The sequence below is a fragment of the Macrotis lagotis genome, chromosome 2 (assembly GCF_037893015.1).
Source record: "Macrotis lagotis isolate mMagLag1 chromosome 2, bilby.v1.9.chrom.fasta, whole genome shotgun sequence".
Classification (NCBI taxonomy): Eukaryota; Metazoa; Chordata; class Mammalia; order Peramelemorphia; family Peramelidae; genus Macrotis; species Macrotis lagotis.
The window spans coordinates 250,741,388-250,767,991 of NC_133659.1; the positions used below are offsets into that span (position 1 = coordinate 250,741,388).

Sequence of the window (26,604 nt, forward strand, 5' to 3'; positions counted from 1 at the left end):
TGGCCTGAGGTCATTCCTCAGCTGGCCTAGTTTTTCTGCTCACACACCTGGGCCTGAGGCAGAATTAGTTTGCATTTGTTTGGTCAGGGAAGAGGTCTAAGCTGTAATGGGACTCTGGGTTCTGCTGACCAGAGGAGCCCAGGGATGGTGTCTGCAGCTCTCCTGCTCTGGAACTCTCCCCCCAGCCCTGTCGGCAAGCTCCCTGGGGACAACACCAACACCAGTGCCTCTGCTCCCTATTTGGCTCAAGCCCCTGCTGTCTAGCCCCACCGCTGATCCAGCAGGTCTGGCTCTCTGGCCCTCAGACTCCCGGTTCCAATTCAGCTGTTAATCTGGCTGATCTGGGGCTGATCTTCCCTTTCAACCCAGACTCATTCGTCCAGTGCTGCTGCTGGAGACAAAGGTAGATGTTCTTTCTCCTGGCTTTTGTGGGTCAGATTTCTTTTAAGAGGTTTGTTTCATGTGATAGAGGGGGAAGAGATCAGGAGACTTTAGAACTGTGCCTTTCTTCTCTCCTCCATCTTGGCTGGAAGTCTATCTACTTCTGTTTTATGGGAGAAGTCATCCCATTGACATTTCCAGCTCTTATGTTTCATAACTCCTTATTTCCTTCCATGCTATCTTCACCTTTCTCTTTCCCTTTCCATTTTGCCTTTCAATCATACCTTTTTTCCTATCAGCTCTTTTCCTTTCCTTCTCTCTTTTCCCTTTAACTTTTATTTTTATTTTACCCTCCCTTTTATCAGTCCTTTCTTTCTCCTTTCCCCCTTTCCCCTATACAATAATTTAATAATAAAATTATATAAGATATTCAGATTAACAGAAAAGGAAATAAAATACTTAAATAACACCAATTCAGAAAAAAATTGAAAATCAATAAAATCCCCAAGAAAAAATCTCCAAGGCCAGATGGATTTACAATTGAATTTTGCCAAACATTTAAATAACAATTAATTCCAATTCTATATAAACTGTTATAAAAAATAGGAGTAGAATGAGTTCGTTTATATGCTGATATATTAACCAGGAAGAGCCAAAACAGACAAAGAATATTACAGACTAATCTTCTTAATAAATATTGATGTAAAAAATTTAAATAAAATTTTGGCAAAGAGATTACAACCAATTATCACTAGGTACCCAGATCAGGTAGGATTTATATCAGTTAAAAAGTGATGCTTCAATATTAGGGAAACAATAAACATAATTGACAAGATTAATAACAAAAGGAGACTTCCAGCTAAGATGGAGGAGAGAAGACAGGAACTGTGATAAGTGCTCTCTCTTTCCCCTCCGAAATAACATGAGAGAAACCTCTTAACAGAAATTCTATTAACAAAACCCAGAAGAAGAAACTAGAAGAAGAACACCTACCAAGAAGATCTGTCTCAGGGGACTGTGGGTGAACTGGGAGACAAGAGCAGCAGATCAGCACGGGGATGGCAGCTGGGGGAAGCCAGAGGGCTAGCCTCAGCCATAGTGACTTCAGTGAGTGGTGGGTGCAAGATCCAACTTTCGCTGCTAAGCCTTTGGCCAAGGGGAGAGGAGCTACAGGAGGGTGAGTTCCAGCACATAGTCTCAGAGCATACCTGGGCTGGGACCTGAGCTCCATACTTTCAGCAGAGCCCTTTGCCCAGAACAAAAAAAAATCTACCCCCCAACCCCCTCACAGAAACAGAATTCATTCAACAAAAAGAGATTAACTCCATCCCCCAAGACCCAACCCAGTGTTCAAGGTCAAGTCAGACCTTGCTGCTGAGGACCTCACTCCAGAGAAAGAAACTGGAATGCCTATACTGGCTGACCCCTGGAATTACTAAACCAAGTGAACAAAGCTTCTAGGATCTTCAAAAGCAAACCTCTGAGAGCCAGCCCCCCCACCCCAATGTAAGATGAAAAAAAGCCAGAGAAAAGGGGAGCCCATGGAGAAATACTTAGAAGAAACAGAATCTAACCCAGAGAGATCCAGCAATGAATTGATCTCCAGCCCAGAAAGACTTCCTTAAAGAAATCAGGAAGGAGTTTAAAAATCAATTGGAAGGGGGCGGCTAGGTGGCGTAGTAGATAAAGCACCAGTCCTGGAGTCAGGAGTACCTGGGTTCAAATCCGGCCTCAGACACTTAATAATTACCTAGCTGTGTGGCCTTGGGCAAGCCACTTAACCCCATTTGCCTTGCAAAAAGCTAAAAAAATCGATTGTAAAAATTGGAAAAGAAACTCAAGAGAAAATTAACACAATGAAAGAGAAAAAGTAACATCATGCAACAAGAAAACAAATCCTTGGAAAATATACAAATACAAAAAGAAAATGATTCTCTCAGATCCTCAATTGGGAAAACCCAAAAAGGGAATAATTCTCTCAAAACTACATTTGGGCAAATAGAAAAGTCCTTCAAAAATAGAATGGAACAAATGGAAAAGGAGCTGCAAAAGATAAAGGAAGAAAAATCTTCTCTAAAAAAAAAAGAATGTAATTGGTGGAAACTAATGACTTCATGAAACAACAAGATTGTGTTAAACCAAACCAAAAGATCGAAAAAATAGAAAGAAGTGTAAAATACCTCATCAGCAAAACCACTGACCTCGAAAACAGGTCAAGAACGGAGAATCTGAGAATTATTGGCCTTCCTGAAAACATTGAAGAGAAAAAAAGCCTGGACTTAATATTACAGGATTAAGTGATGGAAAATTGCCCTGATATCATGGAACCAGAGGGCAAAATAGTTATTGAAAGAATACATCGATCCCCCTCCAGAAAGAGATCCTAAAATGAAAACACCAAGGATTGTTGTGGCCAAATTCCAAAACTATTCAGATAAAAGAAAAATTCCTGCAAGCAGCCAGAAAGAAAAAATTTAAATACCAAGGAGCCACAGTAAGGATTATACAGGACCTGACTGAAGCAACTTTAAACAATAAAGACTCAACATAGCATAATTAACATCAGAAAAAAAAGAAAAAACATTGTAAGAACTTGCTATATGCAATTATATGCCAAAAGACTGAGAAAATACAAAAGATAAAAGAACAAGTACAAAAATATGAATACTGGAATGAATATTGCAAAATTCAAAGTATCTATAAAGGAACTATTAAAGAAAAAATTCCCTGGTTCAGATGAATTCACAAGTCATTATATCAAATCTTTGAAGACAAAGTAATACCTAAACACAAATGAGAAAGAAAAACAACTTTTGTGTGAAATGTTTAGACCTAAAACAGATTATCTGCCTAAGGGCAACATACTAAAATAAGGCAAAGTAGACAATTTACATCAATACAAATATTAATATTAATTGATATGTTAAATACAGAAATGTACCCCCAAATGGTTCAATATTAGGAAAACAAGACCATTATATTGAAAGCAAACCATATCTAAAACTGCATGATCATATAAGTGTAGGAAGTTTTTTTTCTGTTTATCTTCTAAAACATGATGGTAATGTTTGTTCTTTGTTCTCAAAGAAGATCATGTCATCAGTGAGGTGATACCATGACAAGCATATGAATTGGATTTGAGTGAGTGAGGGGTTGCTGTGCTAATTCACCAGTCTCACTTTCTCTTGCAGAGCCCTCTGGATCCAGTGGCTGGATATTAATCAGGATGACTGGAGATGGTCCCGAATAAGAGGCAGTCAGGGGTTAAGTGACTTGCCTAAGGTCACACAGCTAGTAAGTTTCAAGTGCTTGATTCAAACTCCTGACCTGTCTCAAGGACAGTGCTCTGTTTAGCTGCCCTTCCTTTAAAGGAAAAACTCTATAATAAATACAAAGAAAAAGTTTTTATTTTAATATTATAAAAAATTTTCATCTAATGCAGCACGATTCATTTCAACTAAAACCAATAGCAACTATTATATGCAGTGCACAAATACTAGAAACTTTTACAGTAAATGCAGGAGTGAAACAAAAGTACCTCTTCTCCCTAATGTTATTTACAATAAGATAACAGATAAAAATTCAAAACAATAATAGACAAAGAAGAGACAAAATTATCCTTGATGGCATGATACTTTATATAAGGAATTTCAGAAATTCAATAAAAAAATTAAATTGTTTCACTAAAATACCAAGATATGAAATAAATCCACAAAAAATAACATTCTTCTCTAACAATTGTATAAACCAGGATTAAATAATAAATAATTTTAAAAAGGAAACCATATTCAAAATAACTTAAAAGATGTACAAAATATCTGTGAATTATTCCGACAAAGCACACCAAATATAAAGCTGTATAATTAAAAAGATTTTTTAAAGAGATAAAGAATGAAAGAGCTGTTTAATGGACTCTCAGATCTATAGCCATATAATAAAATATTATCTAAATTAATTTTTAGATAGTATTAAAACAATTGTTTTAATTAAACTGTCTTTGGCATGATTTTTCTAGCTATTTTTCTAGCTAATTCATTTTGAGGACTAAAAGTTACAGGATATCAAAAGGGGGTTAACACTTCTGGATTTCAAATGATTTAATAAAACAAATAATCATATTTGATACTAGTTTAAAAATAGTTATATATGTGGAAGACTAAATTATAAGAAATAATTGAACTTAACAGCCTTTTGTCTGATAAACTCAAGAAGGTTAATTACAATGGAGAAGATCTAAGATTTATCAGGAAAACTACAAAACAATTTAGTTTGAAAATTACACTTAGATTATCATCTTAAATCATATTCAATAAGCACAAAATGGATATATAAACTGAATGCTACAAATCATACCATATCAGGCAGAGCCAAGACAACAACCTGCCTGAGCTCTTTCAACATTTCCATTCAAACAAATTTAAAATAGCTGTTCAAATCAAATTTTAGAGTAGCAGAGGTAACAAAAGTCTATATTAAGATAGTTTTCCATTATAATACAATTTAAGAATTGGCAGCAGCATTAGCAATAGTCTTTAGAGGCAACTGTGACAGTGGCAGAAGCAGTACCAACAACTTTGGGGAGCTATCTGCCTAGAGATGATAAGGGAGTCAGACAACTGGTCAAAAAGAGATTACAGGGGGACTCTGCTGTCACTGGATACAGCTGGTGTTGATTGTCAGCTCATATGCCCAAAAGAAATTTTGAGTTTCAATTCTGGGGAGGAGAGTGGTGCTATTGTCACAGGAGATCAGGGGCTCTGTTAGTTCCAAGGTACAAAGGAGCACTAGTTGCTAAAGGGGAACAAAGACCCTTCCTAGGTCCTTCCAGGGCACAAATCAGGAGAACAGTGACCACAACTTGCCCACCTGCCCAGAATCACACCACCTCAGAAACACCAAAGTTGCAAATCCCTAGAATTAATTTGAAAAACAACAGCATCAAAAAACAAAACTAAAATTAAATTAAAAAACAAACAAACAAACATGAAGCTTGGAACAGTGACTCTCTACTCTCAAGTGTTTTGAGCCTAATTTCAACATAAGTTCAAAGTCAAGAAAGAGGCTTGGAAAATGAAGCAATAATAAATAAAAAAGCAACAATAAAAAACTACCTTTGACCATAAAAAACTACCTTTGACCATAAAAAGCCACCATGCTGATGGGAAACTAAGTCACAAGCTCAGAAGCAAACAATGTGAAACAACTTCAAGCAAAGCTTCAAAGAAAATGCTAATTTGACCCAAGCTCAACAAGAATTCCTGAAAGAGTTAAAGACATAAGTGTTAAGAAAAAATTAAGAGGAAAATGAGAGTGGTGCTATGAAATTATGAAAAGAAAATTAACTACTTGTCCAAAAAGGCACGAAAATTATTGAAGAAGACCTTAAAGAACAGAATTGGATTAATGGTAAAAGAGGCACAAAAATTCCCTGAAGAAAATAACTCCTTAAAAATTAGAATTAGGCAAGTGGAAACTAATGACTCCATGAAATTTCAGGAAACAATTTTTAAAAGTCAACAAAAGAAACAAGTAGAAGAACATGCAAAATATCTTACTGAGAAAACATCTGACCTCTTTGAGGAGAGATATCATATTTCAAGAAATTATCAAGAAAAACTGCCCAGATATCTTAGATCTATAGGGTAAACTAGAAATTGAAAGAACCTATTGATCTTCACTTGAAAGAAATCCCAAGCGTGGCTAGGTGGTGCAGTGGATAAAGCACCAGCCCTGGAGTCAGGAGTACCTGGGTTCAAATCCAGTCTCAGATACTTAATAATTACCTAGCTGTGTGGCCTTGGGCAAGCCACTTAACCCCATTTGCCTTGCAAAAAAAAAAAACCTAAAAAAAAATACCAAAATGAAAATCCCAGGAATATTATAAACAAATTCTAAAGCTCCCACGTGAAGGAGAAATTATTGAAAGCAGGCAGAAATAAACCATTCAGACATCAGGAAGCAACAGTCAGAATCACACAAGCTTTATTAACTTCCATGTTAAAAGAGCTAAGAACTTGAAATATGATATTGCATAAAGCATAGGAGACATAGGGTTTAATCTTTAAGGTAAAAAAATGGATATTTAAAGAAACAGATGACTTTCAAGCATTCCTAATGAAAAGATTAGAGGTGAATAGGAAATTTGACATTGAAACACACCACTTGAGAGAAGTCTTCTCAATGGGCCTGAACGGAACTCAAAATTGAACTGTTTATATTTCTATATGGGACAATGATATATGTAACTTCTAAGAACTTTGTTGTTATTAGGGCTGTTAGAAGGAATTTGCTTTCTTTAAAAAATCATAAATATTAATTTTTCTTTTTTTAAATTTATTTTTATTAAAGATATTATTTGAGTTTTACAATTTTCCCCCAATCTTGCTTCCCTCCCCCCACCCCCACCCCACAGATAGCACTCTGTTGGTCTTTACTTTGTTTCCATGTTGTACCTGGATCCAAATTGGGTGTGATGAGAGAGAAATCATATCCTTAAAGAGAGCATAATTCTCAGATGTAACAAGATCAGACAATAAGATATGTTTTTTTCCTAAATTAAAGGGAATAGTCCTTGTACTTCGTTCAAACTCCATAGCTCCTTATCTGGATACAGATGGTACTCTCCTTTGCAGACAGTCCAAAATTGTTCCCAAAATTGTTGCACTGATGGAATGAGCAAGTCCTTCAAGGTTGAACATCACTCCCATGTTGCTGTTAGGGTGTACAATGTTTTCTGGTTCTGCTCATCTCACTCAGCATCAGTTCATGCAAATCCCTTCAGGTTTCCCTGAAATCCCCTCCCTCCTGGTTTCTAATAGAACAATAGTGTTCCATGACATACATATACCACAGTTTGCTAAGCCATTCCCCAATTGAAGGACATTTACTGGATTTCCAATTCTTTGCCACCAAAAACAGGGCTGCTATAAATATTTTTGTACAAGTAATGTTTTTACCCTTTTTCCTCATCTCTTCAGGGTATAGACCCAGTAGTGGTATTGCTGGGTCAAAGGGTATGCACACTTTTGTTGCCCTTTGGGCATAGTTCCAAATAGCTCTCCAGAAGGGTTGGATGAGTTCACAGCTCCACCATAAATATTAATTTTTTAAAATAAATTCATCTTTTGTTACTTTTTAACTCTTTCCTTACCTCCCTCCTATTTGTGAAACTATATTATATATACTTCTATTTATTAGTTCTTTCTCTAGAAGTGGATAACATCTTCCTTCATAAAAAACCTTTTAGTTGATTTGAGTACTTATAATGTTCAGAATAATGTGGTTGTTCACAATTATTCTTCAAAAAACGTTATTACTGTATACAACATTCTCTTGGTTCTACTTCACTTTTCATTATTTCAAGTCTTTTTATGTTTTATATCGCACAACTTATTTAGCCATTCCCCAGTTTACAGACATCCCCTCAGTTTCCAGTTCTTTGCCATCACTAAAAGAGCCACTGTAAATAGTTTTAAAAATCTATGTTCTCTTCCATTTTCCCTTATTGACTTTGGAAGCAGAAGGGCATCTAGATGGCACTGGCCATGGAGCCAGGAGAACCATAGTTCAAAACCACCCTCCGACACTTGACACTTACTAGCTGGATGACTTTGAGTAAATCACTTAACCCTGTTTGCCTTGCATCTAGAATCATCTCCAATTGTCCTAATTAATATCTCACCACTGTACCTAGATAGGTCTGGAGGAGAAATTGAGGCTGGTTACTTAGCACAGCACCCCCCTCTCTCAAATCCAAATCATATTCTTTCCATGACATCACCACCCTGATATTGTGATCTTCTTAGGGTGGCCAGGTAGCACAGTGGACAGAACACTGATCTTGGAGTGAGGAAGAAGGGAGATTGAATCCAGTCTCAGACACTTGACATTTACTAGCTGTGTGACCTTGGGCAAGTCACTTAACCCTGCCTGCCTCACATACAGGTCCATCTCCAGTCATCCTGATTCATATCTGGTCACTGGACCCAGATAACTTTGGAGAAGAAAGTGAGGTTGGTGACATAGCACAGCATGCCTTCGCTCAAATCCATTTCAAGAACATTGTTATGATGTTACCTCCCTGATGTCATGGTCTTCTTTGAGAATGAAAGGCAAACATTTGGAAGCAGATCTAATTTGCTAGATCAAAGTGTTTACCCAGTTTTATAACTCTTTAGGCATAATTCCAAAATTGTTTTAGAAAATAGTGGCATCAGTTCACAGTTCCATCCAACATTTGTTGTTTTCCCCTTTTATCGTTTTTAGCCAATCTGATAAATACATGATGTCTCAAAGGTGTTTTAATTTGTATTTCACTATAGAAGAAATTTACATAGAAAAAGGATATGTTTCTTATATAGGAATAATATAAAACAAAGGGCTAAGAAAGAGTGATACATTTGGAAAAAGGTAAGCAAGAAGTGAATAGAGAAGATTTTCTCACATAAAAGAAGCATGCAATGGAGAGTCTCTGTAGAGAGGGAAAAATTGGGTGAAGCATAATGAGAATTGCTTGAATCTCACTCTCATCATAATTTGTTCAAAAGAGGATAAACATTTTATATCTTTTGGACACATATGTCCAAATGTATGTATATATGCATATATGTCTGTAGGGACCAGAAAGGTAGGTAGAGGTTAGGTTATAAAGGATTTTAAATCCCAAACAGGAATTTGTATTTGGTCCTAGAGGCACTACTGAACAACTAGAGTTTATTAAATGGAAGAAGGGGTTTGATATAACTGGACTCACACTTTTGGAAAATCACTTTAGTAGCAGGATATAATAATGTTTGTCCTTCATTTTTAAAGAAGACCACAACATCAGGGAGATGATACCATGACAGGCACATGAATTTGAGTGAGGGGGTGCTGTGCTGAGTCACCAATCTCATTTTCTCCTCCAGAGCCCTGGTCCAGTTGTCAGATATGAATCAGGATGACTGATGATGAGGACCCTGGATTGTTGTGGCTTGCTTCACCTTGGGGCCCACAGTGGTGACCTCCCTCCTGAAGGGGGAGCTGAGAATAAGGAGTCAACCTACTACTGCCTTATGCCTCCAGCTCAATTTTATTACTGCTTAGCTATTACATATATACTGTTAGGTTTTCCAGGGTAGAACAAAGAAAATGAGGTAATTGGGGGATACACAAGCTGTGTGTACATGCAGCATCTTGCATTACAGGATAAGGGGGTACATTGGGAGGAGGTGGTAAAACACAGCTGTGTCTAGTGCCCTTGGTCAGTGGGGCAGAATGTCCAGCTCCCAAGGACTCTGACACACCTTATCTCTAAGGGTGGCAAGCCAGCTCCTGAGACTGTCCAGGTGGTGGTTTACTTTGTGTCATGGCTGTTAGAATAGCCTGTTTACTCATACTGGATGCAGCACAATCAGGGTTAAGCCCAAGGTCAAGCAGCTATTAAGTGTCAGAGGCTGGATTCAAACTCCTGTCCTCCTGATTCCAAGACCAGTGCTCTATCCACTGCACCATCAAGCTGCCCTTGGTAGGATATAGTCTGAACTGGCAAGTTGAGAAAACCCTTGCAGTGGGCAGATCCACCTGCAGGAGTACAAAGATCTAGGCATGAGGTGATGAGCAATTGCACTATAGTAATGGCAGTATCAGAGGAAGGAAGAGCTCATTTTCAAGGACATTTCAAAGGTCAAATTAACAGACATTGATACTAGATTTGATTTGGGGATTTGGAAAAAAAATGGGGAATACAGGATAATTCCCAGTCTGCTTGAGGGAAAGGTTTGGGAGGGTTTACCCTTTAAGATAATAAGAAAGGTGACAAAGGAAGGCTTTGGGGAAAGGATAATGAATTGTGTTTTGGACATACTGAGTTTAAGATATGAACTGGGCATTCAGTTCATGATATCTGATAGGCAGTTGGAAATGTAAGGTCCGAGGTCTATACAGAATTGAGGTAGTATAGATAGGTTTGAGAATCATCTGCATATAGATTGTAATCAACGTCATGATAACTGATGAGATCATCAAACTGATAAGATCTAGTTTATCTCTAATACATATAACCCTGGTATTTGATTTTAGATAGAGATTTTTATGTTAAGGGAGGACTATTCATTACTATATTTTGTATTTTAAATAGAAAGCATTCTTATATATTTCAAAACTATTTTTCATTTAAATACAAGAATAGTAGGAAGCAGTGTAGCAAGAAGCTCCTTCACTATAACTCTTCCAAGGTGATCTAGAAATGCACCAACCTAATCCTGATGAGGAACTTTTTTTTAAAGTCACAATGAGTAATTTTTACAGCTCAATTCAGCACAAAGGAGACAGACAATCTAAAGCCTGCAGTGGAATAACCATGACAAAAATCCTAGATCAAAGGAGGGACTGCACTTCTACAATTCTTGAAAGCTTCTTAACTGGCAAACAGTGGCAGAATCAGGCAGTAGTTTACCATTGCTCCAATCCAAACTCAGGTCACAAATTTGCAGAACTCAGGTCATAGAGACAGTGATCAAACTATTTTGGATTAGATTACTTTGGGACCACTTAAAATTTCAGGTCCTAGCCTTAACTTTTGTAGTGATCCCAAAATAATGGAACTTTAAATTTCCTAAGAAAATAGTAACCAATCAGCCCAGACTTTCCTGAAATGCACAAAACATAAAATCCAAAATCAGGAAATCAACTAGAGAAATGAGTAAAAAACAAACAAACAAACAAACAACATCACAAAAGAATCCCATAATAAAAGCCTTTTTTTTGTAAAAAAAAAAAGATACTCAAAATGCAAATCAAAAAAGAAAAAAAACTGACTCCAGGACATCTGCAAGGAAAACTTGAGAAAAAAAACAACAAAAAGACTATTCTTCCAAATTTCTTTTTGTAATGGTGATAAATTAAGACAAGTATAGAGAGTTTTATAATTCTTTGATTATTCATAATTATGTTAGCAAGCTATCTTACACTCTTCTTCCTTATGGTAAAAGGAAGTTAAAGGTTATTCATTTTTTCATTAATGCCTGTCTGACTCTTTAAAAAGTCATACTGTCATTTCTTAATGAAACATGTTCCTTTTTCCCCACCACATTAATTCCACGGGCAAGTAGAGCACTTAACTGACAACTAGCATGCTCTGTTTTCTCAGTATTCCTTAGTAAGAGAAAAACCAAACTATTTCAAAAATATTTTCCTTTGTTTATTTTTAAAACTGATTCTTAAACATATTTTATTGTATTTGAGTACAAAGAATTTAAATGTTTTTTTTCAAATTCCAATTCTTAATTTGTGAACTTTGTTTTATGTGCATATTTGTTAACTTCATTTAGCCTCACAGAATTCCCATTTTGGTACACTGTTGAATTTTATTGATCTTTTTGTTTAGTTGCTATTCATGATTTTGCTTCTTCATTTGCCACTAAATGTTGTTGTTGTAGTTGTTGTTTTAAATACCCTAGACACGAAACTAAGCAAATAAGATTGTTAAGAATAGAAATGTATCCCATACACCTTTGATATTCCCAAGCAGTAGGAAATGTGTTTTGTTTTCTGTATCTCTCAGATGCCCTGCTTTATTACATCTGTATTTCATTTTGAGGAAATTATTATGAGTTCTTGGACAGGTTTCTTCCATTATAATGTTAAGCACAATTTTCGGGGTTGGCAAACAGTTGGAATGCCTTATTTAGTTATGTGAAAAGCATAATTCTATATGTAACTTTCTATTCCTTCTGTGCATTTTCTTGCCAGGTATATTTTTATAAAGAAAACCATTGTCTCCATTTTTCATCTTTGCTCCAAAAAAATCAGATATAGAAACCAACTTTAATAAGTAAGGATGTGCCATTTTCTTTATATTTATGAATGCAGAACACTTTATAGGTGAAAGGATTACATTTGTAATTTATATTGGCTTCTTAGGATTTAGATAAAAATTAAATTGTATGATTTTATTTTAACAAGACATCAGTATTATAGATAAAAATACTCAAATGCCATATATTGCAATAAGTACTATTCATTATTTACAAATTATTTTTCATATCATACCACTAGATATTAAAATCAAATATTAGTTGCTTTTTTTCCCTTCCATATGAGACAATTTCATAGCATTGTTAGACATTTCTAGAAGTAGGATTTCTTGCATTTATCATAACTAGATAAATAACTAGCTATCATATCAGCTGAATTCCATACATTTATCATTTCTTTGAAAAGCTAAAAATGTCTTTGCAAAAAGCTAGAAATTAAACCATAGGATCCTAACCAAACTAAGTAGAATTTTACTTGATCATTTGCAAATTAATTAAATATATCTCATCCATGAAAGGAATATAGAATTGGAAAATGATTCAGCTATTTTTGTTTTTCTACATGCCTGTTAGATACCACTGAGTCCTATTCTGGTGCCTTATCATGATGTAGGTTCTCAAAGGCCAAGAGAGGAGAGTTTAAGTTCTGGCATATTCTATCGTAGTGGAAAGGCCTCAAGTCCAATCCCCAAAATAAACTATTTCTGCTTTCCAAGGATCAGCCTAACTAACTCTGAAGAGATATAGTTGGCTACCCTCTCAGTAATAAATTCTTTGACAGCCCATAGGATAAAGAAAATTGCCAAATGGCCCTCAATCTTTCGTGCTTCTTCAATGACAATGGTAAGAGAAGTCAAAAGGAGAACAGAAGATATTAAGTTGACTTTTTAAAAAAATCTATAAACATGACCTTAACTATTGTTATTCTAAATGTGAGATCCTTGGCCAAAAAGATGTATTATTAGAACTGAATTTTGTGGGCTTCAAATTTAACAAGGGGCAAAAACAGAAGCAATTACCCAAACAACCTTTATGAAAGCAGGGGCATGCACCGTGTTAATTTGTTGTTTTTCAGTGATGTTCAATTCTTTGTGACTCCTTGAACCATAGCACTTGCAAGTTGTCTATTTTCAACCATTTCTTGAAGTCTCCAACTAAATATTTGTTTTTTTCCATCTCATTTTCAGTCATTCACTGCCATTTTCTCTTTACCTTCAGTCTTTTCCAACATCAAGGACTTTTCCAATGAGTCCAGTCTTCTCAAGTGGTCATCATATTTAAGCTTCAATTTCAGCTTTTGACCTTCCAGGGAATAGGCTGAATTAACTGATTTGATCTTTTTTGCTATCCAAGAAGTCTTCTCCAGATGCACAAATCGAAAACATTTCTTGTGCTTTGTTCAGCTTTCCTATTAGTGCAACTCCAATAGCTAGACACTGCTTCCAGAAAAACCACAGCTTTGACTATGGACCTTTGTTAGCAATGTCTCTTTTTGGTATGCTACCCAAATTTCCCATAGCTTCCCTTCCAAGTAGCAGTTGTCTTTTAATTTCATAGTTATAGTCACCATCTTCAGTTAAGCCCAAGAACAGAAAATCTGACACTGCTTTATTTCTTCTCCCCCATTTTCAAGGAAGTAATGGGACCATTTACCAAGATCTTAGTTTTTGTTGTTGTCGTTAAGCTTCCTCTTTCATCTTCATCATGAGACTTCTTAATTCTTCTTCACTTTCTGCCATCAGAGTGGTATTATCTATACATCCTAGATTGTTGATATTTCTCCTGATAACCTTAATTTCCGTTTTTGATTCACCCAGCCTGTTGTTGCTTTTACATGATGTAGTCTGCAGATAAATAAATCAGATGACGATATACAGCCTTCTCATACTCCTTTCCCAAACATAAGATCAATAATTTGTCCCATGTTCAATTTTAATTGTTGCTTCTTGATCTGAATATAGGTTCAGAGGAACATTAAGATGATCTGGTACTCTCATCTATGAGAATTTGCCCTATTTTGTTGTGATTCACACAGTCAAGGGCCATAGTATAGTCAGGAAAGCAGAAGGAGATGTTATTCTGGAACTCCATAATTTATTCAATGTTGGTAATTTAAATCTAGTTCCTCTGTCTCTTCAAAAACCAGCCTGCATTATGTACAGGAGATAGCAACCAAAGGAAGGAAAAAAGGACGTGAATCAAAAATCATTGTTTCATTGATGCTTCATAAGTAGCTGAGGAAAGAAGGAAAGAATGCAAAATTCCAGAGAATACCAAGGAGAGATAAGAAAATTGTCTTGAATGAGCAATGCAAAGAAATAGAAAAAAAACAAGAAAAGGAGAAAGATAAGAAATTTCTTCAGGAAAATTAGGAATATCAAGGGAAAGTTTCATGTATAACATGCACATTATAAAAGTCAAAAATGATAGAAATTTAACAGAAGCAGAAGAGATTAAGAAGACATGGCAAGAATACACAGAAGAATATGCAAGAAAGATCTTAACATCATCAATAACCATGCTGATGTGTTTAACTAATCTAAAGCAAGACATAATAGGGAATGAAGTCTAAGTAGGTCTTAAGGAGCATTGCTAGTAAGGCTAGTGGAGGTGATGAAATTTAAAATGGGGAGAACTATTTCTTAGGTTGGCAGATCCCTACAGCTTTATTACTACTAGGGAAAATGGCTTTCAAGTGTGCCTGAATTGCCCCTCTGCAGTACTTAAGAAATGGTCTATGAAAGAATTGGTCTATGAAACTCAACTTTGAATTTTTTTCCTGGTTTTTGCAAGTCAGTGAGGTTAAGTGACTTGCCCAAGGTCACACAGCTAAGTAAGTAATAAGTGTCTGAGATCACATTTGAATTCAGGTCCTCCTGTCTCCAGAGCTGGTGCTGTATCCACTGTGCCATCTAGCTACCAAACCCACTCTTTGGCTAGAAAAAACACAAGCTATCTCAAATAAGATTCCCTGGTAGTTTCCCTTTTCTAGACCAGTCACTTCATATTTTGGTGAGGGAAGCAGACTTTTCCTTGGAAGAGCATCTACTCCAGCTGGCTTTAATAAGGGTCTCTTGGGGCTAGGACTAAATTACATTCCTTAGCTAAAATTTATTGGGAGGGGTTTATGTTTAAGCTAATATAAGAAATGACCTTTTGAACAGAGAAGGCAGAATGACAAATTAATATTAATAATAAAATGATGTAGCATTAAAATTATTTTTCCCAAATCTTGATATTCATTTAAATGAAATCATTAAAATGAAGTTTCAGCTTAAATGAAAGGATAGTGCACCGGTTCACCTTTTAAAAGATTAAAACAGGTAGCAGAGAAGATATTTATTTTTTTTCTTTTAAAGATTTTATTTATTTTGAGTTTTTACAATTTTTCCCCTAATCTTGCTCCCCCCCCACCTCCCACAGAATGCAATTTGCTAGTCTTTACATTGTTTCCATGGTATACATTGATCCAAAATGAATGTGATGAGAGAGAAATCATGTCCTTAAGGAAGAAAAATAAAGTATATAAGAAATAGCAGAATGACATAATAAGATAGCAATTTTTTTTCCCTAAATTAAAGGTAATAGTGCTTGGTCTTTGTTCAAACTCCACAATTCTTTCTCTGAATACAGATGATATTCTCCTTCGCAGATAGCCCCAAACTGTCCCTGATTGTTGCACTGATGGAATGAGCAAGTCCATCAAGATTGATCATCACCCCCATGTTGCTGTTAGGGTGTACAGTGCTTTTCTGGTTCTGCTCATCTTGTTCAGCATCAGTTCATGCAAATCCCTCCAGGCTCAGAGAAGATATTTCTAGAAAATTATTTTAAATAACATGATCATCATAGTTATCTCATATTATCAACCACATAGGCACTGTTTTGGGAGGAATTGCAACACTGTGGAAAGAAATTTGTCTTGAGTCAGGTGACTTTGCTTCAAATTTCAACTTTGAAGCTAACTACCTGTTTAAAACTCCAATTTTCAAAGAATTATTTTTTTCAGTGAGCTTTTGTACCTCTTTTTCCATTTGGCCAATTTATGCTTTTTAAGGCATTCTTCTTTTTCATTGACTTTTTGTACCTCTTTTATCATTTGGCCTTATCTGTTTTTTAAGGTATTATTTTTTACCAGTCTATTTTTGTGTCTACTTCACTAAGCAACTGAATCAGTTTTCATGATTTTCTTACATAACTCTCATTTCTCTTCCAAGTTTTTCCTCTACCTGTCTTACTTGATTTTCAAAATTCTTTTTGAGTTCTTCAATAGCCCGAAACCAGTTCATATTTTTCTTGGAAGCTCTGCATATAGAAACTTTGATTTTATCTTCCTGTGAATGTGTGTTTTGATCCTCCTTATCACTGTGGTAACTTTCTGTGGTCAGATATTTTTTTTTTCTGTTTGCTTATTTCCCAAGCCTTTTACTTGATTTTTAACTCTGTTAAAGAAGGGCTCTGCTTCCAGGGTAGAGGATGCACTGACTCAAGATTCAGGGGCTTTATGTAGTTGTTTTCAGAAATTCCTTTAGGGACCTGCACATTGTTAGTTCTCCCAAGGTGGTGTGATCTATGGAAAGGTGTGCTCTGAATTGTGGGTCACCACAAATACTCTTTTCCCTTGTACTATGAGTAGGGTCCCTACTCCACTGAGGTTGCAATCTTAGTTTGCTAGCACTCCTCTTGATTGTGGAACTTCTACCCAGGACTGTGACCCAGTTCTGAGGATGGGCAAAGCAACAGTCCTGCCTCAGTGCTAGCAAAAAGACTCCTATAATCCCCTGACTAGATTTTCAACCTCCTTATGATTTGTGGGCTGAGAACTCTGGAAGCAGCTGCTGCTGCTCTTTCAGTAGCTCCTAGGACCTATGCCTGGTTTGTTAGTATGCAACCTGGGCTAGACTCTGCTCCCCACTCACCCAGGTCCAACAGACATTTCCCATCTCTGGGTCTAGAGATTTGGAAAATTCAGCCACTAATAAAATCACCCTAAGACCTATTCCTGATTTTCTGGGTCTGGGTCTGTGTTGTTGCAGCCTGAGCTGTACTGCATTCTTCTCTCATCTTGATTCAACAGACCTTTTCTATGCATATTTTAAGTTGTCCTTGGTTGAAAAAGTATTTTATTCCCTCTTTTTGTGAATTCTGTCACTCTACAATTTGTCTAGATTCAGTATTTAATGGCCTTTATTCCACTGTCTTGACTCTGCATCCTAATTATGAATTTTCATCTTGATTTTGCTTGGTCCATCCCTTCAAGATGAAAACAATGGTATCTGTAAAAACAGTTAAACAGTCCATGTGGATTGTTTATGTGGAAATAGTAAATATTTACATGTTATTGGATATAAATTTCTTTAAGGAGACAAATGGATGAGAAATTCATGCTATGAGCATATGTTAGTGATGAATAATTTTTATTTGAAAGGTAGGTATTTTCTTATTAACTGGTCTAAACAGGCATTAGGTCAGATATGCTTGCGATTCTATTCTAATGGGTATTATGGGGGGAAGTCAAGGAATTGGAGTAAGGTTTATTTTTATTGACTCCCTAAAGAGGAGTTAGGTTGCTGTTCTATTAATGGGGTCCTGTAAGGGTAGTGAAGGAATTGGAACTGAGTAGGGGGTCCTGTAGGTAGTTAAGGAATTGGAGTTCCATCAAAACTATGCTTGGTTATTATCAGTTAAAATGTTTCACTATGTTTGCAAGATTGCATACAAGTTGAGAATATTTTGTTGACTAAACAAAGCACAGGAAGACAATCACTCAGCTAGCCAATGAGAAGCCAGTTAAAAAAATTGAATCTGTGAGGGTCTTCTTTTGCCAATAAAATTTATTTGTACTACATTTAGAAAACTGAATTCTAGCATACTTCTTTTTTTGTTGTTTTTTGTAAGGTAATGGGGTTACATGACTTGCCCAAGGTCACACAGCTAAATAATTATTAAGTGACTGAGGCTAGATTTGGACTCAGGTCCTCCTGACTCCAGGACCAGTGCTCTATTCACTGCACCACCTAGCTGTCCTAAGCATACTTCTTAAAGATCACTGAAATGCCTTTTAAAATAGAATAGTCCCTAACTTCTAAGCAGATTTTTAAGTTATATGAACATTCTATATGAAAATTGTCAGTACTAGCTACATAACTTTTCTCCCCATTCTGTTTGGCATCTAAAGCCCTTCAAAATATGGCTCCAGTCAGATTTCCAACCTTAACATATATATATTACTCCCCTTCCTGCTCTCAGTGGTCCATTCAAACAGGTCATCATGCCTAAGATTAAACTCCTTCCTTAGTACCTTTTAGAATCTTTTTTTTTCTCTTCAAGACTCAGTTTCTTTCATGACTTTTTACATTTAGGCTTTGTTATCCACTCTAACCCCAACTTCTAGTTAATCTCTCCAAAAATTATCTCTAACTTATTTTTATATATGTTGTATTCATATTTGTATGTACATGTCTCCCCTATTAGAATAGAAGCTCTTTGAGCACAAGAATTCTTATATTTGTATCCCTAGTACCTAGAATAGGACTAAATTAATGCTTCTTGACTTATGTATTTCCCACAGGAAACACTCAAGATAGCAATGGCAGAGGAGCAGAAACGAAGTAAAAGGGCTGTGGAAGAAGCTGTGAGAAGAACAAGAAATGAACTGATGGAGTATGTAAAAGAACAGAAGAGAGTAAGTGAACAATGTGCTGTGAAAAATAGTCATGTCTGGAAGTTTAGAGTTGTACTATAATCAGTTTTTAAAATAGATTTTCATAATGAATTCAAACATTTGTTCATATATTTGAGAATGAGAATATTTAAACCATCTAGGTTAGAGACCTAGAAATCTTCTACTAGGATTATTTTTCTTACATAATGATATATTCTAGGTGTCATGTCTATAAATATAAATTATTTCAAAAGCCAATAAAAGGTGGGTCAACTAGGTGATGCAGTGGATAGAGCACCAACCCTGGAGTCTGGTGGACCTGCATTCAAATCTAACCTCTGACCCTTAATAATTACATAACTGTGTGATCTTGGAGAAGTCATTTAATCTCATTGCCTTGAAAAATTTTTTTAAAAGGCCACTAAAAGGGTAATTGTCAGAATCATAGTTAATAAACATTTAGTAAGAGACTATAGTATATCAGACATTTATGCTTAGCACTAATTATAGAATGATTTAGGTACTCTACTCTTTAACATTAATTTTTAGAAGTTCCAGAGAAATCACTTTTGTTAAACTTTTTCTATAGTCTCCTATTCTCTGAAAATACAGCATTTCTAAAATAGATTATAATAATTTCTCTTTTGATTTTGTTTTCATATCTCTTGTTTTGTGTTGTTCATGTCAGATAGCATTCTTCAAAGATCTGTTTCATATTCAGTTTTATAAAATAAATAAGGAAATTATTAAAATTTTGTACAGTCTGAAATTAAAAATATTACTTAATTAGATGGGAACCATCATAATTGTACAGCAGACTTATGCATACCTAATAAATAAAATAGATTCAAACGATGGTAAATGATTCCATTAAGATCAACAAAATTATGACTGCTGTTCTTCATAATTGAACAAGACCATGACATCAAATGACATAACATACACAATATACTAATTACAGGGAGGAGAACATCATGCAAAGGCATCCTCACTTTCTTTTCCAGAAAAATTATCATCCCATGACCTGATTTAATAGGAAACAGAACTTCTGGTCATAGTCTGTATGCTGTGGGAATCTTTGGCTTTAAGGATAGGTACCTCCCATAACAGTGAGATACCATAATGCACCAGCAATGCTCCAGCAATGCTGGCAAAGTGCCAGAACATGATTTATGGCAACATATTGTCAACAACATGATATATCCAATATTTTAAAATATCACTTGGAGCTATCATCCTATATCTCCTTCCTTTTTCAGTTAAACTCCTTGAAGTAACTATTATTTAAAAAAATAAATTTCTTTAGACATTTTATTAGTATTTTTCTTTTAAGAATAAAACAAGGGGGGCTGGCTAGGTGGCTCAGTGGATATAGCACCAGCCCTGGAGTCAGGAGTACCTGAGTTCAAATCCGGCCTCAGACACTTAATAATTACCTAGCTGTGTGGCCTTGGGAAAGCCACTTAACCCCATTTGCCTTGCAAAAACCTAAAAAAAAAATAAAAATAAAAAATAAAAAAGAATAAAACAAGGAAGATAAAGATTAAGGAGATTTCACATGTATTTTAATGTATCTGGGAGAGCATATAACATTATAAAAAAGATGATACTTATGATAAAAAACAAAAAAGGAAGAAACAAATGTACTATTTTGACTTTTTCCTTCAGAGATTTTTGAAAGCCTGAAAAGAAGATTGCAGGCTAGATTGTTAGGCCGATGCTAAGGCTAAGGTGCTGCAGTAATACTCATAGAAACTGGACTTCTGATTGATATAGGGAACTTTTAGATTAAAAAAAAAAGCTTTATCAATATAGGTTGGCACTTTCTTTGGAGATGACTAGAGCACTAATAGGTTAAATGACTTCACACATAGTAGATACTTAATAAATGTTTGTTGATTGACTAATTGACTTGCCCAGGGTTACACACACAGTATTAATTTGACATCACAGTCAGCTATGCATTATATGCATAGTGCAATACATGCCATAGTGCCTATAGTTGAAATACTCTAAATAATTAGTTAAAGAAATTGGAGGGTAGAAAAAAAGTTTTGCTCTGGAAGAGTTCTTCCCTGCTGCAAATGGAAATCTATTTTTAATACAATGAATAAAGAAGAAATATCCTATTTTGACTTCTGGAATACTATAAGAAGTTATGAATTGTTTTTTCTCTGTATTATTTTTATGAGTCTTTTTATTGTGAATACCTTCCAATCCTAAACTACTCACAAAAATTAACCTGACACTGAAATAATTTTGGAAAGAACACTATAAAATATATAAAATTTTAGAATATTTAAAATAATGGATTCATAATTATTTAGTGTTTTAATTACATAGTCTGTAAAATAAAATATTGATTTAGTAGGATTTTTGGACAACTATTAAAATTTGAATATCAAAATTATTCTATAATAATTACTAATCTCACAATATTCAAATGCCAAACTGGAAATTTTGTATTTCCTATTGGGATAATGTCTAATCAATTATTTTGCAAAGAATAAAATGTGTTTTAAATGGTTTCAAAGTTTATGAATTTTATGCAATACTGGTTTAGTAAACTTTGAGAATTCATATTGTCAACTTTAGTGGAAAAATATTTTAAATATACATTTGGAAAACATACTTTTGACCAAAAAATAATGCTCTTAAAATTTTTCTAACATATTTGTATAGGAAATTCTAAGAATCTTTTCTGGGACTTAAGTCATTTAAGTCATCTAATGGATTTGATCTTTATAAGACAAAGTTCCCCTGTGGGAAACTCATATTCATTTGCCTAAAAAGAAGTATACTTGCAGGTACCAGAATACTGTTAGTGTTTACTGGTGAATCTGTTTGAGTTGCAAGTTATCTTTTCCATGGAAGATTAAATTAACTTACTATAAATGAGCAATACCCTCCAAACAAAGCCATTTCTTACCCCCTTTTTAGACTACTTTTTTCCAGAATCCATGTTTTTCCTTTGTTGAGGAAATAATATATTTTTATATCATTAAAAAATCTGTATCAGATTTTTTTAAAAATTCATATTGTCTGCTATCTAGCATTTGGTATAAAATATGCATATTTTAAAGGTATTTCTCTAAAAGGAATGATTCAATTTATGTAATTTAAATGTTTTTCATTGCAATTTATGTATGTAATTGTAAAAAAGTATACGTGATGCCATTACTGCATTAAACTAGCATGCTTATAATAAAATTTTATAGTTAGAGATACACAAAAGTATTTCTTGGGAACACACAATCTTCTGAAATACACATTTCACTATTTTTGGCCCAGATTTTCTACTTGATTAGTTAAATGTTCTATCAAGAACTCAATTTTTGAAGAATTGCTTTCAAAATGCTTTGAGGTGAGATGTATATTAATTTATTACACACACAGAATGTTTTGCGGGTGGCTAATTTAGCTAGAGAGATTACTTAATAATTTTTTCCTTTGTAAACATGTCCTCTGTTGGAGAAATCAGAATCTAGGTATGGATGAATAACATTTCCATTTGCAGCATATTTAATTCTTCTCTTAGGTGAACTAACAAATACTGATGTAGTAACACAAGTTTTCACTAGCTTCCACTAAACTTGCAGTTCTATAAGTCACTAATAAAACAAAGGATGATGCCATACATTTTCCATTTATTAATTCTACTTAGTCACCAATTAGGTTTGGATAGTTTGCCAAATTTTCTTAAAGGGGCAGTTTCTGACTCCAAGGGTTTGTTTCCATGGATGACAATCTATATCAGAACATGACTTGATAATTAAATTCTTTTGGCATTGTATTTTATTTGGTGAAATGTATATTCCTTTCTAAAATAATAAGGAAATAAAATAACAAGGAAATAACTTTATTATAGTGAGAGATAGCTAAGTTTGAGCATTTATTTGCCAATAGTATATAGTCCACTCCATATAAAACTAAGTACCAAAATGTTATGCTTTAGCAGCTATGAAGATACTCTGCAGGAATATTTTTGAATCTTTTTTTTAGATAGAGGAATATATAGAGATATAGATATGCTAATCTAATCTATACACAAGGGGCAAAAAGTAATATTAGAGGAGAGGCACTAACATTAATGGGAACTGGGAAGGGCTTCTTACAGGAAAGGAAACCAGGAAGTAAAGACAAGAAGGGAAAACATCCCCAAGGTAGGAGATACCCCCAAAATAAATGTGTCTCTTGTAAAAGTAAAGATAAGGAGGTCAGCAAAACTGGACCACAAAGTGCCTGGAGGTGAATAAAGCATAAGGATGTCTAGAAAGATAGGAAGTGGTCAAATTATTAAGGTCTTCAAAGGTTTTCATCATTGACCATATAGTTCATATGGTTACAAGTTTGATCATGTAGTGATTACAAGTGTGATTATCAATCATGTAGTTAATTTTCTTGCCCCTGCTTAGACCGTGATGACCTCAACCTGCCTGTTGCCTAGTTTGTTGCTGCATAGTAAAGAGTCAGAGTATTTTATATTTGATCCTACAGGTAATAATGAGTCATTAGAGTTAATTAAATAGAGTGACAATATGGTGAAATCTGTCTTTGGAAGATCATATTGATAGCTAAATAGAAAATGGTCTGAAGTAGGGAGAGTCAAGGAAAAAGACCAGAGAGCAGCAAAGTAGACTGAGAATGAGGAGAATGAGTAAGCAGAAAGATAGGAAGAAAACCAGAGAAGTGAAACCTAGAGAAAATCAAGGAAAAGGCAATGATCAAGTATCCAATATCACATAGAGTTCAAAAAAGATGATGACTGAGAAAAGATCATCAAGTGTAGCAATTAGATTATTGGTAACTTTGGAGAGAGAAATTTCAGATGAATGTGGAAATCAGAAACCTTTCTGAAGAGAGTTAAGAAAGGAGTAAAAGGAGAAGAAGTGGTGACACTAGCTACTTCAAGGAGGGTAACGAGGGTAACCATTTAAAAGGAAGGAGATATAGGATGATGACTCCAAGAAGGTTGAAAAGACATGAGGTAGTAGGAAATCATGCAATAAGCAGAGATATTGAAGGTAAGTGAGAGAGTGAGAATGATAGAAAATCTACTGGAGAAGATAGAATGGAATAGACTCACTCAGGTATGTAGAAAAATTTGCCTTAGCAGGGAAAAGGGACAGTGTTGAAGGAGGAGATAGTAGAGAAAGTAATATGAAGAATGTAATATGAGTTGAGAAGACAATAAAAAATAAAAAAGAGTTTGGAGCAGATGGCCTCAATTTTGTTCAAAGATGTGAGGAGGTCCCCTTTACTTTATCGTTTATGTGGGTCTATGTGGGAGTCCAGCCTCCGCGGGGTCCTTGGAACCTAACAGGAGGGATAGAGTCGGCGAAATGAGTTGAGTCAACAAGTGGGACTGACTGTCAGCTGCTTAGATTTATTTTTATAGTCTCAGAATCGTATGAAACAAGCAAACTAAAATCATTTCCTTGGTTACAAAAGTATACAATTTTCATCATTGACCATATAGTTCATATGGTTACAAGTTTGATCATGTAGTGATTACAAGTGTGATTATCAATCATGTAGTTAATTTTCTTGCCCCTGCTTAGACCGTGATGACCTCAACCTGCCTGTTGCCTAGTTTGTTGCTGCATAGTAAAGTTATTGATTAAATAGAACTTTCTTTATAATAATCTTTGATATAATTTGTTTAATGGAATGCTTCTATGTTTTTGTACCGCATATGTAATGTTTTTCAATATGCTCCCTTCACAACCTATAGTGAGGGTAATTATGTTTGTCCACCTATCAGTTGACTCCTTCAATAACGAATTCTCATTTCAGCCCTTGTTGGTGGACGCTACAGTTTCTATGACTTTTAATTCTTTCCCAATATACTAAGGCTGTTAGAGTTCACATATTGGTTACCTATACTAACTATTCTCTCACCATCTTTATCATATATTCCTGTGTATGATAAGGGGGGCAAAACTTAATTTCCCTGGAATTCTCTCTGACCCATTTGTATCTGGTTTCCCTGTATATATTCTGACATCTCCCTGGAACTCCCAGTGCTGTATCCTCCAAAGATTTCATAATGTTGAAGCCTTTTGTATGCCTCAGGGAGAGGCAGTCCTGTTAAATTTAGACAGAGTTTACAATCTGTTTTATTCAAGGAATTTCTCTGAAATCCTTCCTTTATAGTCATTCTACTATTAGGATGAGTAAGTTTTGCAATCAATAATAGACCTATAAATATGAGTATACATGGAATCCCTATATATATTGAAGAAGGAAATGTTGTTCCATCAGGCAGTGTGACTGCCTTGAGTCTTCTTGCCGTGACTGTGTCAAACAGCTTAGAGACCCTGGCTCCCAACAGATCTATATTTTCTTGGGGGGAGGGGTATTATGTTTACTCTTAAACAAGAATATTTTAGTAATGTATAAAAAACATGATTTGTACAATATAAGAATAAATAAATAAAGGGGAAAAAAGAAAAAAAAAAGATGTGAGGAGGGATGAAAAGGTTTAGAAGATATCTTGTGATAAGTAGAATATTCAGTCAATTAGGGAAATATAAAAAAGATTTCTTTATTGTAATAAAAGTCCAATTAATATCAAGTAACAAATTTTTCTCCAGTTTCAATCAGCAGTCAGCAAATAGAAATGAAGGCAGTAAATAGTGGGTCTAATCCAAGTCTAAGGTTCTTCAGGACAAGATTAGTGATGGGATAAGGGGGCAAGGAACTTCAACTAGCTCACCATAAGGTAAAAATCAGGAAGAAAGGAGAGTGTAACCAATTCAGGGTTTATAGCTTGGAAAAGAACTGAGGGAAAAATTAACTCATATTACTCCAGGTCTGCTCCATAATTTTTTTAATCATAAGAGTCCTAACTAGTTTTTTCAGAGTAGGAAGAAGGGTTAACCCAGGTTTTTACTATTACTACTACTACTACTACTACTACTACTACTACTACTACTACTACTACTACTACTACTATTACTACTATTACTACTATTACTACTACTACTACTACTGCTACTGCTGCCACCACTACCAATAAACCTCTAACAATTAAAATTATCTGGAGATGCTAATAGCTATGTATCACATTAAGTTTTAAAAATATCTTTAATACATACATAAATATGTATACATATTCATTTGTATGTAAATACAGATATATGTGTACATATACATAGGTACATATATTTTTTTATTTGACACTCATAACAACTCTATGATGTAAGGATTATTAGAATCTACCATTTTATGGTTGAGGAAACTGAGGTTCATAGAGATTAAATGATTTGTTAATAGAAATATTTCCATTCTAATCTATTCTTATTTACCCCAAGTTCAGTACTAACTAATCACTGTTCCATGCTGTCTTTGAAGATAACACCTAATACTCAATGTCTTAAAATCTAAATTAGACCTGATAATCACTTGTCAAGAATATTTTATAGAAGATTTCTCATTATCTCTGAAACTTAGAGCAAATGACTTTTAAAGAATATTGAAACCCTGAGATTCTGTGACTCAACACCACTATTCTTTGGTGATGTTATATAACTATAAATATGGTCCTCTTTGAATACTCAAAAGTCATCCAAAGGTCACGTATTAGATGTAAATAAGCTTTAATTATTTATACTGATAAGTGTCTATATCTGTCATATCTATATATGTATATAAAACAAAGCAACACAAAATATTTCATATATAATTTGTAAAGACAAACCAATTATTTAGCATTCAGAGCCTTAGTAGAAGAGCCCCAGTATATTGGTATGTACTCCTAGT

The 26,604-nt window shown here is 34.8% G+C and overlaps 1 protein-coding gene across 5 annotated transcripts in view; it reads left to right on the forward strand.

The window, feature by feature from the left end:
• The window catches only part of CCDC91 (coiled-coil domain containing 91), a 414,466-nt gene extending 392,549 nt beyond the window's left edge, over positions 1–21,917 (forward strand). For all 5 annotated transcript variants that reach the window (XM_074225704.1, XM_074225703.1, XM_074225707.1 and 2 more), the window contains one exon: positions 18,748–21,917. In XM_074225704.1, coding sequence (XP_074081805.1) covers positions 18,748–18,921 — 174 coding nt within the window. In that variant the 3' untranslated portion in view covers positions 18,922–21,917. The remainder of the gene's footprint in view (positions 1–18,747) is intronic.
• The last annotated feature ends 4,687 nt before the right edge of the window (positions 21,918–26,604 follow it).